The 16,227-nt window shown below is 37.3% G+C and overlaps 1 protein-coding gene across 4 annotated transcripts in view; it reads left to right on the top strand.

The window, feature by feature from the left end:
* NRK (Nik related kinase) overlaps positions 1-11,992 on the top strand; it is a 142,984-nt gene extending 130,992 nt beyond the window's left edge. For 2 of the 4 annotated variants that reach the window (XM_070066759.1, XM_017349989.3), the window contains exons 25-28: positions 501-650; positions 3,526-3,685; positions 7,184-7,323; positions 8,889-11,992. In XM_070066759.1, coding sequence (XP_069922860.1) covers positions 501-650; positions 3,526-3,685; positions 7,184-7,323; positions 8,889-8,984 — 546 coding nt within the window. In that variant the 3' untranslated portion in view covers positions 8,985-11,992. Of the gene's footprint in view, positions 1-61; positions 205-500; positions 651-3,525; positions 3,686-7,183; positions 7,324-8,888 lie in introns of all 4 variants that reach the window. The other 2 variants (XM_070066760.1, XM_008272834.4) reach the window with 2 other exon arrangements.
* Positions 11,993-16,227: the final 4,235 nt, after the last annotated feature.

The following is a 16,227-nucleotide window of genomic DNA, read 5'->3' as shown; positions in this document are numbered from 1 at the left end:
CCTAGAGTATACCCAGTCTATGGTAGGTTAACATGTCTGGCCTTTTTCATTCCCTACCAAGTATGCATTGATCAATCAGCAGACTCCGAAGGAGACTACATGTCCTATGAAGCCTATATACGAATACTGGCAAAAATACAGGCAGCTGATCCAGCGAACCGGTTTAAGAGACCAGATGAGCTCCTTCATTTGCTGAAGCTCAAGGCAAGAAATTTAAAAACCACAGAGTGCAGGACCAGACAAGGCTCTTAGAATCATTAGGAACTGAACCTTTGAAAAGAACACTCAATATTTAGAACATAAATGTAGTTATGTATTTTTTGTAGTAACAGATGCAAGAAAAGTTGTAATACATAGATCTCTAAATACAATATTGCCATTTAAAAGATTCAGCTGGGTATTACAAAACTGCGAACCTGGCAAAAAAAAGTAGGGGAAATTTTGCCTTAGTCAGAATGTCATTTTTGGCCTTTTGGCCACATTTGGTTTTATATTTGCAGGTATTTCCAACACTTGGTCACAAGCCAGTGACAGTTGACTTGGCTGTTGGCTCTGAAAAAAGACTAAAGGTTTTCTTCAGCTCAGCAAATGGCTATCACATCATCGATGCAGAATCTGAGGTTATGTCTGATGTGACCCTGCCAAATAATGTAAGATAATATCTTCAGATCCTTTGAAATTATGGTATACCACTATTTGAGTTTTTCCAACTGTCAAAACCCTGAAGGGTTTGGAAATATGATTAACAATATCTGTACTGGAACTGAGACCTAAAGGTAAGTATAGACTGCCAGAAAGTGGTTTCTTGGTCCAGACAGCTGAGTCTATCCTGCAGATGGATTTTGTTTTCCTGGCCCAATGTCTTTTATTTTTCATTTACATTTACAACCTAGACTTCTATTCATAAACCAGAAGATGTGATATCAAGCACACGTTATTGTCTGGACATCATCAACTGAAATGATTCATCCTTGCTCCCTATTAGATGGGATATATGTTCTGCATTCTCTATTCATCTTTATGTATTTACAATGACTGGCCCTAGGAGGCATTTCAGTTTGCAAATCCTTAATTTAGTTAGACCTTCTCCACCTCTAAGACATTAACAGATTTTTTAAAAAAATACGCCAATATTGCAGCATTATCTACATAATACATATTACATATAACCTCCCTTCTTTGTGGTATAACTTTGTGTTATAAAGTAAATGGTCATAAATGCTCTCCTATCAATTATAGTTGGAATTTCAGCTCAAAGGTTTCAGAATTTTGAAAGCACATGTGCCTCAACTTTTAATCTTAAATTATTGTAAATAGGGATAATATGGCACAACATTTAAAATATGGATAATTGTAAAATAGTATACATATAACTTATATAATTAGCTCAAACATGACAGTACTCCTTACACACACAAACATGCAGACACACACACCAGCTAAATATAATTACGTTCTGTCTCAGATTTGATGGTTGCAATGATGTCTATCCGACTGGAAATTAATTTGAAAGACCTGACCACACAATTCTCTGCTTCATCCATTTGTTTATTCATAGTGTATAGAAGACTAAAATTTTAGCAATTCAGCACTATACAGAAAATCCAGAAGAAAACCTTAAGTGCATTTTATTCACTATAGTCAGGTGATATTTTGAGTAGCATTAAAAATAACCTTATATACCTCTAACAAAGCATTTTGGTCATATTAACAATCACCTAGTTATTGCCTATATATATATATTGCCTATATATAGAGGCATATATATAGGCAATATATATATATATATACACACATACATACATACACATATATGTGTGTATGTCTATCTCATCCTGTGTATAATATACATATTTACCACCCTGTGTATAATGTAAAAAATATTTAAATCCCAGCCAAAACCACTTGGATATGAGGTTAATTTTGATGTAAATATTGTAGCACTCCTCAATCAGAGTATCTTTCATAGCTTCCTGCTTGTTATTTTTCTTTTGTTATTTCATATATCCTGCTCTTATTTAGAACCTAGTGCAATGTTGAACATGGCAGCATGGGTCCAAGTTTACACTTGTTTGAAAGGCCATTCAAGAAGCTTGAACCCTGTGTTTCACCTGACTAATAAGCAAAAAAAGTTCTTCCTTTTGAAGCAATCTGATAGTCACTGTGAAAGCTAGAATCAGGGATGAGATTTGGGAAATCATTTTCTGACCTAATAAGAATACTGTACATATCTTCAAAATTATTTTTAGCTAAATGCCCTAGTGTCTTGACCCATTAAAAGAAAAAGGACTCTAATGTAGGGGAGTTGAGGGTGTCTTCTGAAACAGAATGTTCTAAAAATAATACCTTTTCCAAGAGTGCTAGATTACAAAAGCTGTCATGATGCAAGGGAGCCATGTGTGCGAAAGAATATCTAGTTACTTCAGGAATTGCCTGAGAAGAAAGAGAATTACCTCTGAGGCTCTCTGGATTTCCAGCAGTCCAGTTTTATTGTAAACAGATTTTATTGAGACAGCTTTCTTTCTCGCAAGTTCTTTTCCTCTCTTCCTTCATCTCCTTTCTGATTCAGCTGCTCATGCAAGTGCCCAGGGAACGCATTAAAATTGCTTTTCGCCTCTGGATCCCCATTTTAGTTTTAAGGATTGTTGTTGCTGAGACATGGCCTCAAGCACTTGGCCTGAGTGCGCTGGGTTCGGCAAGTATAGTTTCTGACCTGTTTTTCCTGTAACTTGTTAATTTGGGAAAATGCTAGACGAGAACACAATTGTTTGCTTTACAAGGAAATACTGTTAATGTGACAATATCTGTAGTTTGAGAAAATCTGGTCACATTGTTTTGTGAACCACAAAATTCAGAGATGCCTAGGTGTTTCTTAGTATTTCCTGTGATGTCAACTAACAGGTCTCTGAATATGTGTTTAGATGTATTTTAAGATTATAAAAATTGAATAAGAAATCATTTTTTTTGTAAAAGGCGCATGACTTATATTTCAGTCCGTGAAGAATTTTGGAAAGCTGCCTTTTGTAAGCATTTTAAGATAAACTTGTTTTTAGATTAATTTTCTATTTCTATGATTTCTATTAATTTTCTATCTGAAGGAATTGGCCAGTGACCAAAGATTGTGTATTTGCTCCTTTGGTCACACATTCAATACTAAAGTATTTCCTAATGTGCCTACATGAATCTGAAACTGAACTTAGTAACAAGGAATGTTTCTTCAATAATTATACATAATATTAGGAGAAATTCCAAGAGATTTATCTGTCTTGGAAATGTATGTCTACTTTTCACAAACAAGGCTTTCTCCTCAATATACAGGGGGATATTAAGAAGTGAATTTATGGCATAAGGCGAGCAGCTCTTTCCAAGTGTTGGATAGCACTCTGTTTAATTTGGAACTAGAGGTTTCTTGTCTTCCCTGCACTTTGAAACTCTTTTGCTCTTTATTGCGGAGCCAGGCTGCTTCTATTAAAATAGTAGTGATAAAATGTTGGACCTATAAATCTTTCTGAAACGTAATTCCAGCCCCTGGAAATCATTATACCACAGAATATCATCATTTTACCTGACTGCTTGGGGATTGGCGTGATGCTCACCTTCAACGCTGAAGCCCTGTCCGTGGAAGCCAACGAGCAGCTCTTCAAGAAGATCCTGGAAGTGTGGAAAGACATCCCATCCTCTGTAGGTATGTGTAAAAAGTCTTGCTCTTTCACATTCCCACAGGCACTTTTCAAGGGCAAAAGATGTGTCTGAAGGAAAGATTTCCGGAATCAATGACGTTTTCTCAAGGCACATAGGGATAATTTGGGCTCCTGCATATGTATTCTCTTAGTATGCGGATATAGTGTTTGCCATATAATTAATAAAATCACAGGACTACCTCCAAAAGACTGACTTTGATTATCTGAGTTGTCCATTTGAAATGATAATACAGTTTACATGGGGCACATTGCAACAATAACCGGTCATTTTGTTTTAACTCCCTTTGCTAGTAGACTTTACACAGATATGGAAAGTGCTTCTTCCCATGACATTGCTTTTGACAGTCTACCTTTATCCTAGGAGACTGCCAAATCAAAGACGAGTAAACTGTGTCTTCTTTGAATAGTCAGTAGTGTTGGACTCAGTGAGTGAGACTCTTGTGAAGAACCACATCATTTGGCAAAAAGAGAGATGTGCCTGACTGCCTTTTCATCTTCAGCAGATCAGGACTTTTTTTTTTCCTTCCTCACCAATTCAAGACTGCTGAGCTGGGAAAACTGAATAATTTGCGATGCATGTGTAGGTTTTGAGGCTTAGTGACAAGGGTGATTCTAGACAGGAATCCATAAACATGAAAATTAAAGCTATCAGAAAGAGTAGAATAATTAAGTAGAGGGTGACTATTCCTGAAAGGAGGAGCAATCGAGTGCAAGAAATAAAGGAGAAAGGCAGTGGTATGTGTGAGGGTGTGAGCAAGAGAGGGAGGGGAGTAGTCTGTCATGAGAGAATCCAGAAGTCTCTGAAATCTGTGTAAAATGGCTAAATGAGAACCTCTCAAGGGGCTTGAAGGATGAGTTTGAAAGAACCGCATTTTAAGGGACATTTTTTTTCCATGACATTTTACATCTGCAGCACCCTTTCATTTTTTCCGTACCTAGTCAGTGTTAAGAACTGTCCTGAATACCTTTCAAATTCTTCCACAGCTTCTGAAAATCTTAAGCCCATTTTAAATGACAGGAGTATCATTGGCATATCTGGGGCAAAAGAAAGTAAAAAGAATGCATTAGGTCCTAACCTTTACAGTGGTACTTTTGTGATTGATAGGTTAATCAGAAATACATGTAAGGAAAATCAGTTCAAATGCAAAACTAATAAAACCCCTATATTTATGCCACCAAACAATTATAAGAGTCAGAGATCTTGAAAAGTCATCCAGCTACAACTCTTATCCTTAGGAAGGACAACTCGTGACCTAAAACAAAAGCTACTGCAAGTTGTTGTAGAATAAATTATAGCACTAGAAGAACATGATATTTTAACTTATGCATTAAAAATATTTTCAAAATATATTAAAGAATGCAGTATAACACTGATATCAAGGAAATAAATTACTCTATTTTTCTATCTAAAACCAACTGCTGGTATGGGCATTTAACTTAGTTAAAACACCCATGAGGATGCTCACATTCCATGTTGGACTTCCTGAGTTACAGTCTCAGATCCACTCCTGATTCAGGCTTGCTGCTAATGCATATCAGGTGGATAGTTCAAGTACTTAGGTCCCTGCTTGGGAGTCCTGGATTGAGTTGCTGGCTCCTGGCTTCTGTTTATCCCAGCCCTGGCCATTGCAGGCATTTGTGATGTGACCAGCAGGTGGAAGTGCTCGCTCTCTCTCTCGCTCTCTCTCTCTCTTTCTCTAAGTAACAAATTTAAATAAAACCAACTACACTGTTATTTAAAAGCCAACCCGTATCCAGACATCCATAATCTAAATTTTATATTTCTCTGAGCAATAAGAAATGTTTTCAATAAAAAGTTCATTGCTCTGCATTTCCCAAATATGTAGAGGCTTAATAATTGCAGCAAATATTACCAACTGTTCCCACTTCCAAATCATTGAGTCCCATTTAAGACAGCAAGCTAGCTCAATAGCTATATGAATTGCAGATTTATGCATTTTATGACTAAGAAATTACATGATGTCATATGAACTGGGTACTTGGACTCACCATATATCCTTTGCATTAAGTTTAGAAAGTTTTGCTCTGTGTGGGTGATAGAAATACCATTTTTAATAAAATAGTCACACAAGTGAAATAAATTCATATCCAGATGAACTAAATCTATTACTTGTTCCCATCACTCAGGCCACAGATTGTGTTTATTTCCCCTATAACTGGGGTGATTGTAATTCTAGTTTGAAATTGGACTTACAACATTTTTCCAGGACTGCCATTTTTTGTGAGTCAAAGTATGATTGTAATTTAATTACAATTTTGATGTAAGTTTCATACACAGTAGTATTTTGAATTATAATATAAGAGGAAGCAGGAGATAAAAAATGCCTAGTAAGTTTTGGTTGAGAGATTCAAGATATCTAACGCTCAGCCTAGGAAAAGTTACTTTTATAGAAGTTTACTATTTCAGCCTTGTCTTTAGATATATTTAATGTATATGCATAGAGGTCAGGTGAATTTTGGTTTAAACGCAGGCATCTTAGAACTTTTGAGAAAGATAAAGAAATCTTTTAAGATTTTCCATTGTAATTATATCAATGCAGAGTCTATTCCCTGTCTAATAGAAGAAAATGAGGAGTCAAATTAGCCAATGATTTCTGATTTTAATCATATAAATATTGGAGTTAAGGTTCCTTATTGAACCGTCTTCTAAATTATTTTAGCATGAGTCAAAATTTTGATATTATTTTAAATGTCATGACTTTATTTGTTGATGGACATTTTCTTCCCCAGAAAATAAATAAAAAATAGCAACTTGTAAATTAAACGTTTAATGATAATTTTGCTCCATGTGCCAGAAAATACCTTACAGCACAAGTTGACTATATGGCTATTTACATAATTAGGTTTTCTGCTTTAAGGCAATTTTTGCTATAATCTATATTGTCACAGAGTGTTATAAAACAGGTTCAAAAAAAGTTAAAATGTTAATGAAATTTTCCTGAGTAGGGCAAACTCTTAATAGTATCAAATTAGCTTTAGCTCTGCTTACAACATGGTAATTTATTGAATTGCATTAGAGCTGCTAAAGTCATTATTTGACCAAGTCATTTTTTGACACTTAATTTTTAACAGTCAGATTTCCATGTATGTCACTTGAGCACAAATGCACACCCTTCAAAGGAACCTTTGTTAGGAGCACTGAGCCTCACCTAGGCTGTAAAGTAAAGAATGGTTGTGGGTAGATGAGAATTTCTGTCAACTAGGAATAATTAACACTTGGCATTTTTAGTGTTGGTCACAATGGTGCCTTTGAACTAATTTGAACATCCATCCTAGGTAACAAAAAACCCCCCACCCCACCGCCAAAAACAAAAAAAGTGATGACTGACTATAAAAGGCTGGGGGGGGGTGTTAACCCAAACTGTAATTAATGAGCTTCCTAGTAATCAACCTTGGCTGTGGTTATAATTTTTTATCATTGCTGACTAGATTTTGTGTTTCTCTCTTCATTTGTGTTGTAGCTTTCGAGTGTACACAGCGAACCACAGGATGGGGTCAAAAGGCCATTGAAGCGCGCTCTTTGCAAGCAAAGGTTCTGGAAAGTGAGCTGAAGCGTAGGTCGATTAAGAAGCTGAGATTTCTGTGTACCCGGGGTGACAAGGTATGGCTTATAGCCTCCAGTCAGAGCGAAAAATAGACCATTGAAAATTAACAAAGGAAGTTTAGGACATTACTGGCTGGCCATAAATATACGCACTGTATTTTTCAAATGGGCATACCTTGACAAAACCAATTTTATGTTTTGCAGTAGAAACATTGATTTGGTAACTGAGGATATTTGATTTTCTTAAAAAGTTTCAAAAATAAAGTAACAACTCTAGTTGTGTCTTAAGCAGTGCTCAGCTGATTTTTTTATTTGATACAAAATCCTTTATCATCATCATCTTTGATCCATGTTCCTTTTCGTGTGAAAATAATCACCTGAAACAAAATGCTTGAGCAAGTCTGTCTTTTATAGATTTCAGCATAATCCAATAACAGAAGAAAGGGGTATTTATGTTTACTGAGCACCTTGTTACATAATAGGCCTTATGCTAGGTACTTTATATTTTGTCATCACAATTGGGGATTATGACCATTTTGCAGGAAAGAAAATTAAAATTGAGGTTTGGCAATTTCATCAGTTTTGTCAACTAACTCAAATGATTAAGATAGAAAAGCAATTGCATATGTATACAAAATGTCACTCTCTATGTCATTGTTTTTTTTTTTTTAATTTATTTGACAGGTAGAATTATAGACAGTGAGAGAGACAGAGAGAAAGGTCTTCCTTCCATTGATTCACTCCCCAAATGGCCACTACGGCTGGCATTGCGCCAATCTGAAGCCAGGAGCCAGATGCTTCCTCCTGGTCTCCCATGCGGGTGCAGGGTTCCAAGCACTTGGGCCATCCACCACTGCCCTCCCAGGTCACAGCAGAGAGCTGGACTGGAAGAGGAGCAACTGGGACTAGAACCCAGTGCCTATATGGGATGCCGGCACTGCAGGCGGAGGATTAACCAAGTGGGCCACGGTGCCGGCCCCTATGTCATTGTTTTTAATTCATTATATCAATCTGTGGATGTCAGTCCACTTCAATGAAAAAGAAAAAAAACACCAAGTAAAAAATTTCATTGTCTGTGCAAACCTCCACAGCAGTGGTAAACAACATCTAAATAATTTGTTTCTTTATATTAAAAGAAAAGCTGGCTTTAGTAAAAATAGGTTTTTTTTCAGATTGATTCCCAAGTAGAGTTTTTTAAATTTTATTTTCATTTAAAAATTGTAAAAGATATACAAAAATTGTACATATTTATTGACTAATACATTTGTCTCTTCAAATATTTAATATTTCTTTATGGTGAAGGCATCCTGCTAACCAGAACTTTAGCAGTGAAAGCCACCTAGAAAAAAAAGCTAATCTCATTTGAACCATATAAATTGCAGTTATATAGAATATGGGCAAAGCTTACTTTTAAAGATATAATTTAGACTCCAAATTGATTTAATATCTTATTCTTTAATTTGAGGAAAACCTATTCCAAAAAATGCTCTAATATTTTAATTAGCAGATACAGATAAATTAGATATATAGTACTTTCCAGTTTGAGTTAGCAAATATCTGGTAAGAATATATTGAAAATTTACTCATGGTGTATTTCTTTCTTTCTTTCTTTCTTTTTAAAGCTGTTCTTTACCTCTACCCTGCGGAATCGCCACAGCCGGGTTTACTTTATGACCCTTGGAAAACTTGAAGAACTTCAAAGCAATTATGATGTTTAAAAGGTTCCAGTGATTTATTACACCATTTACAAACAGCATATATATGCTACTTGCATCTTCAGATTTATGAGATTAAATAAGCATTCAGTTTTATTGTTAGAGAAAAATTAATCAAAAACTTACTTTTAATGTAGCACAGAATAGTTTTTAACAAAAAATGCAGCTTTATATATAAAATTAACTATAGCAAGCTCTATGTACTCCAGTGGTGTACAATATCTTTTGCACAAACTTTGTAACTTTTGTTACTGTGAATTCAATCATTACTTTTAGGACACTTTGGACAGTATCCATATGCAGATTTTACAACATGGAATAAGGAAACCTGTTATGAATTAGATTACAAGAAGCTTTCAAAAAATTGGCCCTGGATAATATTTTCCAGAAAAAAATTTTATATGCACAAATTATTTGTGATTTTTTTTTCCAAAATCATATAAAGAAACAAAGACTAAATGATAATAGTAAAATCATAAGGACTATGGTATAACTGAGACTAAGGTTAAACAACCTGCATTCCCAGAAAAAGCAACAGGGATAAAGGGGAAAAGGCCTACCCATTATCTTACAGTGAGGCCCACAATTGTGTTCTTTTCACCCCATGTTAAGGTGGTTTTCTCCTGAGAAGAAGAAAGGAAGGAAGCCTCAGAGGCTTGATTTTCCTCAGAACCCCCAAAGATGTGCAATAGCTGTTTTTACAAACCACCAAATAATACACTTGCAAGCCTGAATACAGGACTGAACTCCTATATGCATGTACTGTAGAATGAGTTTTTTTTTTAATATTTTTAAAATATAGGCGTCAAATTCTATCCCCAAGATTGCTTGATTTGTCAAAAATTATTATCTGATCAACAGTGTGACCAGCAGATAGATAGAATCAAATATTCACTCAATCACAAATTAAACTATATAGACACTTCCCTGCAGTTAGTAAACGAAAGTAAAGCCATGAAACATAACAAGAAAACACTGATTGCTAATACTTGTGTTTTCGTATGTCTATCTCAGTAAATCAGAATTTCAAACGATTTCAGTGATTAGTCCCTATGTAGAGACATGATGTTATAGATAAAGATTTTGAAAAAAACCGCATCATGTGTCTCAGTCTGCACAATTAGAGTAGTTGCAATCATGCTAGTCCGTCACCCAAATTTGAAGAAGACGCCATAGATAGGTGAAATTTGATCACCTATGAGAACTGCTACCTGGTAAAAAGCATAACTTCTGCATATCCATCCTCAATACCATGGTTAGTTCTGGGGCAGTAGACAAGCAAACAGAACTACCACCAAGTATACCTCATTAACAATTCCTCTAGTTCTGCTTCTAAAATCTGAAGACAGTGCTATTGGGATAATAATTTTCAAACTACCTGGTTAACCAAAATACAAAAGCAGCTGACTGTGTGTGATTTCTTGATCACACATTGTTTCTTGGCACCTTAGTGCCAGAAATGAAGATTTGGATTTTCCTAACAACTTCTATCAAGAGTTTAGTAGCTCAATATTGAGAATTTAGGAGAACCTGAATCCATGAATTGAAGAAATAAATGTGATTCACATTTCTGTTACTGTGACACAATAATGTGATCCTAAAACTGGCTTATCCTTGCGTGTTTACAACTCAAGTAACTTTTTAAATACAGTAGTTTTAAAAAGAAAACAAACTTTATGTCAATTATTTCCTTAGAAGTAGTCTTCATTATTATAAATTTGTACACCAAAAGGCCATGGGGAACTTTGTGCAAGTAACCCATCGCTGAGCAAATGGAGCTTGCTATGTTTGACTTTCAGAACATTTTCTCATTTTAAGTAGTGTGTAGAATCAAGTCTTTTAAGAATTCATTTTTTTCTTCATAATATTTACTCAAAGTTAAGCTTCAAAATAAGTTTTATCTTCAAGTCATATTTTTAAGGCAGTAAGACAAACTATTTTAGGCAATCAACTCCCATTGTGCCCTGTGGCAGTTATTCCAGCCATCATAGGCAACAGTGAACTCAGTCTACGGAGATGTCCAAAAGTAACCACACAAGAGAGATGGGAAATGTGCAGCTGAGCTCTAAGGGATGAGATGTTAAATGAAGAGAGGAAACTGAGGACATGTCAGGACAGAAGATTATAGTGTTGGGGAGCCAAATAGAAAGGGCTGCACTTGCTTAAAGTGGTTCCTAGGAAATGGGTATTTCCAACTTGGATGTAAATCCATCTCAAACCTTTGCCAACTAAAACAAGGAACCAAAGAGACAATGAAATGTCATAGCAGTGCGCTTTGTAATAGAAGAAATTATATCTACTCTTCACCTTGTCGCAGGGATGCTTGGAAGCCCTAGCCCTTCTCAGAAGTGTGGAGGAGGATTCCTGACAAGCCAGTTTTCTGAGCCCTGGGATTTGAAGCACGAAAAGTTCTGGCAGGTCGTGAGCAGTACTGGGACTAGAGTAGGGTTTTATGTTAGTGTAATTCAGGTATTTTTTTCCCCCACCAAAACCCGTGTCCAAAATAGGCATTCTTGGATATGTTTGAAAACTATAAAATGATGCATTAAAAAGCTAATGATAAAATTTCTGAGTGATCAAGTCAGTTGAGAAGGTAAGCTCCTCAGAGCGAACAGAAAGAAAGGGAAACCATTAAGAGGGTAAGACAGACAACTGAGAATCACACATGCACCCCCCCACACACATACATGCAAGCATGTGCACAAACATTTAAATGTAGACATTTTAATATGTTCACTGTTGCAAGTTTCTAGATGAATGAATCTCTGAGTGTTTTCTGCCAAGATTCATTTAGAAAAGACAGTATTCATAAAACTAGGAATAATGCCACAGATATTCAATGGGATCTTTTTAGTACTTCTCAATTTGTTTCAAGAAATGTGCCTGTTTAAATCAGTTTGTATTCAATCTGTACTCTTAAAAAATGAAACAATCTTTGAGACTGCTAATTGTTTCATCAGAAACTCTGCAATGAATTATTCAATCTATAACAATAAAAATTTTTAAAATCGTTTGTTGATGTCATTATTGAAATATACTTGTCTAATGTCTTAGAATTAGGACTCATTCAAGTACTCATTTCTTTAAATTATATAGTAATGCACTGAATAGAAAATGCTAGAACTTCTTCCTGCTGTTGTTAAATTAGGAATTCCAGCCAAGGCGGGATATATTCATCTGATAAAGATCTTTCTGGGTAATGGTGAAATTGGAAACTGATTAAATTTCCTCTACATGTATGAGAGTTTACACCAAGGTACAGACTCACTTGATACATGTAAAACCAAACAAGTTTTGATGATGCCTTTCCTTCTATCCCACCCATGTATCTTCAAGCCTAGTGAAAAGGAAAGAGGAGGAATGCTATCTGCTGAGAGGAGTAAATACTTACACTTCTTAACCTTCAAGAAAGGATTTGGTGTAGGGTAATGGTATTAAACAGAAGATGGGGTAATCGTGATCGCCTGTTGAGGAAACTAAGTCCTCTTGGATCAGGAGAGCAGCACTTCCCTCAGCAGATGTTGGCAGTTAAGCATTAGAATCGCGATCCCATGCACACCCTTGTCATCTAGCTACATTCCAGAGCCGTATTCACTAGGCTTTCCCATTAAGTCCTGCTGATCGTGGTTTCAATTTGTCAGACATAACCAGGCATTTGGGAGCTGAGCTACCTGTACATATTAAACTTGGCCAGACTTTTAGAGGCTCAATTAAAAATACCTCATTACAATTAAATTGATTTGTTCATCTTTGTATTAGAGGGCCCACTGAATGTAATCACTTTAAAGGATAATATTATGAGCAAAGGAATAAAAGAAGCTCACAAATCAGAATTAGTGTGGACAGGGTGAGGTCCCAAGTCTGAGAAAGAAGGGACCCTTTACCAAAATGTGGGGACAGGGTAGGTCACAAAGTCATTAGTCATTAGCTACTGCTGACTTTATCACAGACAAAGGGAGAAGGTCGTTTACAGATTACAATGCTGCAAATGTATTGATAACATTTTTCCCAATGCTTATTTCTAATCTGGTAGCTCCCTTTTAAAAATGTGTAGTGCCAGGGCCAGCGCCGTGGCACACTAGGTTAATCCTTCACCTGCAGCGCTGGCATCCCATATGAGCACCAGGTTCTAATCCTAGTTGCTCCTCTTCCAGTCCAGCTCTCTGCTGTGACCTGGGATAGCAGTGGAGGTTGGCCCAAGTCCTTGGGCCCCTGAACCCATGTGGGAGACCAGGAAGAAACTCCTCGCTCCTGGCTTTAGATCAGCATAGCTCCGGCCATTGCGGCCATTTGGAGAGTAAACCAACGGAAGGAAGACCTTTCTCTCTGTCTTTCTCTCTCTCTTTCACTGTCTGTAAACTCTACCTGTCAAATAAATTTTAAAAAATGTGTAGTGCCACTGCTCATTTAAGGATAATCAGGTTCCTAAGGATAATAAAACCATTGAGTGTGGGAACTCTAATTTCAGACATTGAATGGAGGCAGCTAATGAGTTACAGTCATCCTTCCAAAAACATTATCACATGTCATGGGTGTTCTAAAATGTGTGTGTGTGTGTGTGTGTCTTATTCTTTGAAAGAGAGAGAGATGGAGAAAAATAAAGCCCCAGCCATTTCTCAGTTCACTTCTCAGTTGCCTACAGTATTTGGAGCCAGGCTGAGGTCAGAGCCAGGACCTGAGAACTAAATTCTGGTCCCCTAGGTGGGTGGCAGGAACCCAACAATTGAGTCATCACCACTGTCTTCTACAGCTGACACTAGAGGAAAACAAATCAAGCCTGAGCAGATTCAGATTCAGTCTCTCTGATGTGTGATTCAGGTGTCCTAACTACTAGGCCAAATGTACAGCCCCACATATCATGTTTTATGCTCATAATCATATCAACTGATTGAAAATTAGTAGTTCCAGAGGAAGTAAAATGTATTCTATATTTTCAGAAGTTAATCCACAAAATATTTTGTGAATGAATACAAAATCAGATTTGAGATGGTCTCTTTTTTGTATTTACACCATCCTGTATGTCAGAGTGCCTCATTTTGTGCCTAACATACGGAAAATCTTCAATAAAAACAAACTGAAGGGGAGAAGTGGGCCTATATTTTTTGGTCTGCATTTCCCTTATTGCTATTTTATTTTTAACCACTTAAAATTCACCAGTCCATTTGTTGTTTCATGAAATCATCTGTGTTCTGGTGACAAAAGAGTAGTGATGTATTTTGTGTAATTTCAAAAGGTTTTATCTCACAAACCTTAAATGAAGCAAAGGATAGATCAATATAAAACTCACATCTTTAAAATTTTTATTTACCTTTAAAATCAACACATAAGGAGCCACTATGAGCATTTAGTAATTAGAAAAAGATTGTGAATAGTAATAGTGTTTAGTAAAATGAAAACAGCACAAAAATAAGCCATTCAGCTCGTTACTTTTTACAAACATTGGATTTGAATGTGATCCTTTTTCACAAGACTAACTCCTTGTATTGTAGCATCCTGAGGCATGTTTAGGGATTTCAGCTTGTCAATATAATTTTCCCTCAAAAATTTTAACTATGTTCCTATAAACTGATCCCCAGCACTCCCTAAAGGAAATTTTTTAGCATATGAAAGAGTCAGTCCCTCTGACTTCAGATAGGGGAGTAGCCACTGACCTGTATGTCAATGGGACCATCTATCCAAAAGTCTAAAAACCATGCATGCAAGACCCCAAGGTTGAGTCTTACAAGTTGAGACAATCAGAAATTAATATAATGAAATTCATAGCAAAATGAACCACTCACAAATGAAAAGCTTCTCTCCACAAGTAATATTAAAAATGATATCATAAGCTGGAAAAATACAGGCTTCATTTGACATTTCAAAATGTATTTAAGAGTTTTCTCTACAAACTTGATTGTGCATGCAAATAGAAATGGCTATTTGGACTCCAATTCCCATCTCCCCAGTCCAAGGGGTAAATTTAATAGTAATCATCACTTGGGTTTTCTACAGTCATCCATTAAGGTTTTACGAATATCCCAGGCATCTCTTTCAGCTCAGAAAATTCAGGGATGCCCCAGTGGTCTAGATTACTCACTTATCCACATTGCTCACTTAGGTCTTGTAGTGGCTCCAAATCTTCTAGGGCATGTGTGGCCATGGCACTCTTTGTCAAGTCAGGGAGCCCAGTGAGCTAATGTCATATTCACCAGGTTCTCATTTCCTTTGTTAGCACCAGGTGGGCATGGTTTCCTGCTGCTTTGGAAACCATAATTCCATTGGGGCCAGTGCTGTGGTGCAGCGGGTTAATGCCCTGGCCTGAAGCGCCAGCATCCCATATGGGCGCCGGTTCAAGACCTGGCTGCTCCACTTCCCACCCAGCTCTCTGCTATGGCCAGGGAAAGCAGTAGAGGATGGCCCAGTCCTTGGGCCCCTGCACCCACATGGGAGACCTGGAAGAAGCTCCTGGCTCCTGGCTTCGGATCGGCACAGCTCTGGCCATTTCGGCCAATTGGGAGTGAACCATCAGATGGAAGACCGACCTCTCTCTCTACCTCTCCTCTCTCTGTGTAATCCTGACTTTCAAATAAATAAATCTTTAAAAAAAGCCATAATTCCAGGCCAGCACCACAGTGGCTTGGAGGGTTAAGCCACTGCCTGTTGTGCTGGCATCTCATGGGGTACAGGCTTATGTCCCGGCTGCAACACTTCAGATCCAGCTCTCTGCTATGGCCTGGGAAAGCAGTGGAAGATGCCCCAAGTGTTTGGGCCCCTGCACCCACTTGAGAGCTCCAGAAGAAGCTCCTGGCTCCTGGCTTCGGATCAGCACAACATGGCTGTTGCAGCCATTTGGGGAGTGAACCAGATGCAAGATCTCTGTCTTGCCCTCTCTCTCTCTCTCTGTAACTCTGCTTTTGAAATAAATAAATCTTTACAAAGAAAAGGAAAATAAACCATACTTCCTTCTGTAGTTTTCCAGTCCTGGTGGGTCTCCCTCTCTACTCCAAGATTTTGAACTTCCGTCTCCACCCCACCCAATATTAAAGGGCGTTTCCTCTTCCATTGTGGAGGTGTCCTGATATGATTATGTCAAAGGATTCAATTTTGACAGGCGCCGCGGCTCAATAGGCTAATCCTCCGTCTGCTGTGCCAGCACCCCAGGTTCTAGTCCCGGTTGGGTTGCTGGATTCTGTCCCGGTTGCTCCTCTTCCAGTCCAGCTCTCTGCTGTGGCCCGGGAAGGCAATGGAGGATGGCCCAAGTGCTTGG

This window comes from Oryctolagus cuniculus, chromosome X, assembly GCF_964237555.1.
Source record: "Oryctolagus cuniculus chromosome X, mOryCun1.1, whole genome shotgun sequence".
NCBI lineage: Eukaryota > Metazoa > Chordata > Mammalia > Lagomorpha > Leporidae > Oryctolagus > Oryctolagus cuniculus.
This window is presented reverse-complemented; position numbering and strand designations above follow the sequence as displayed.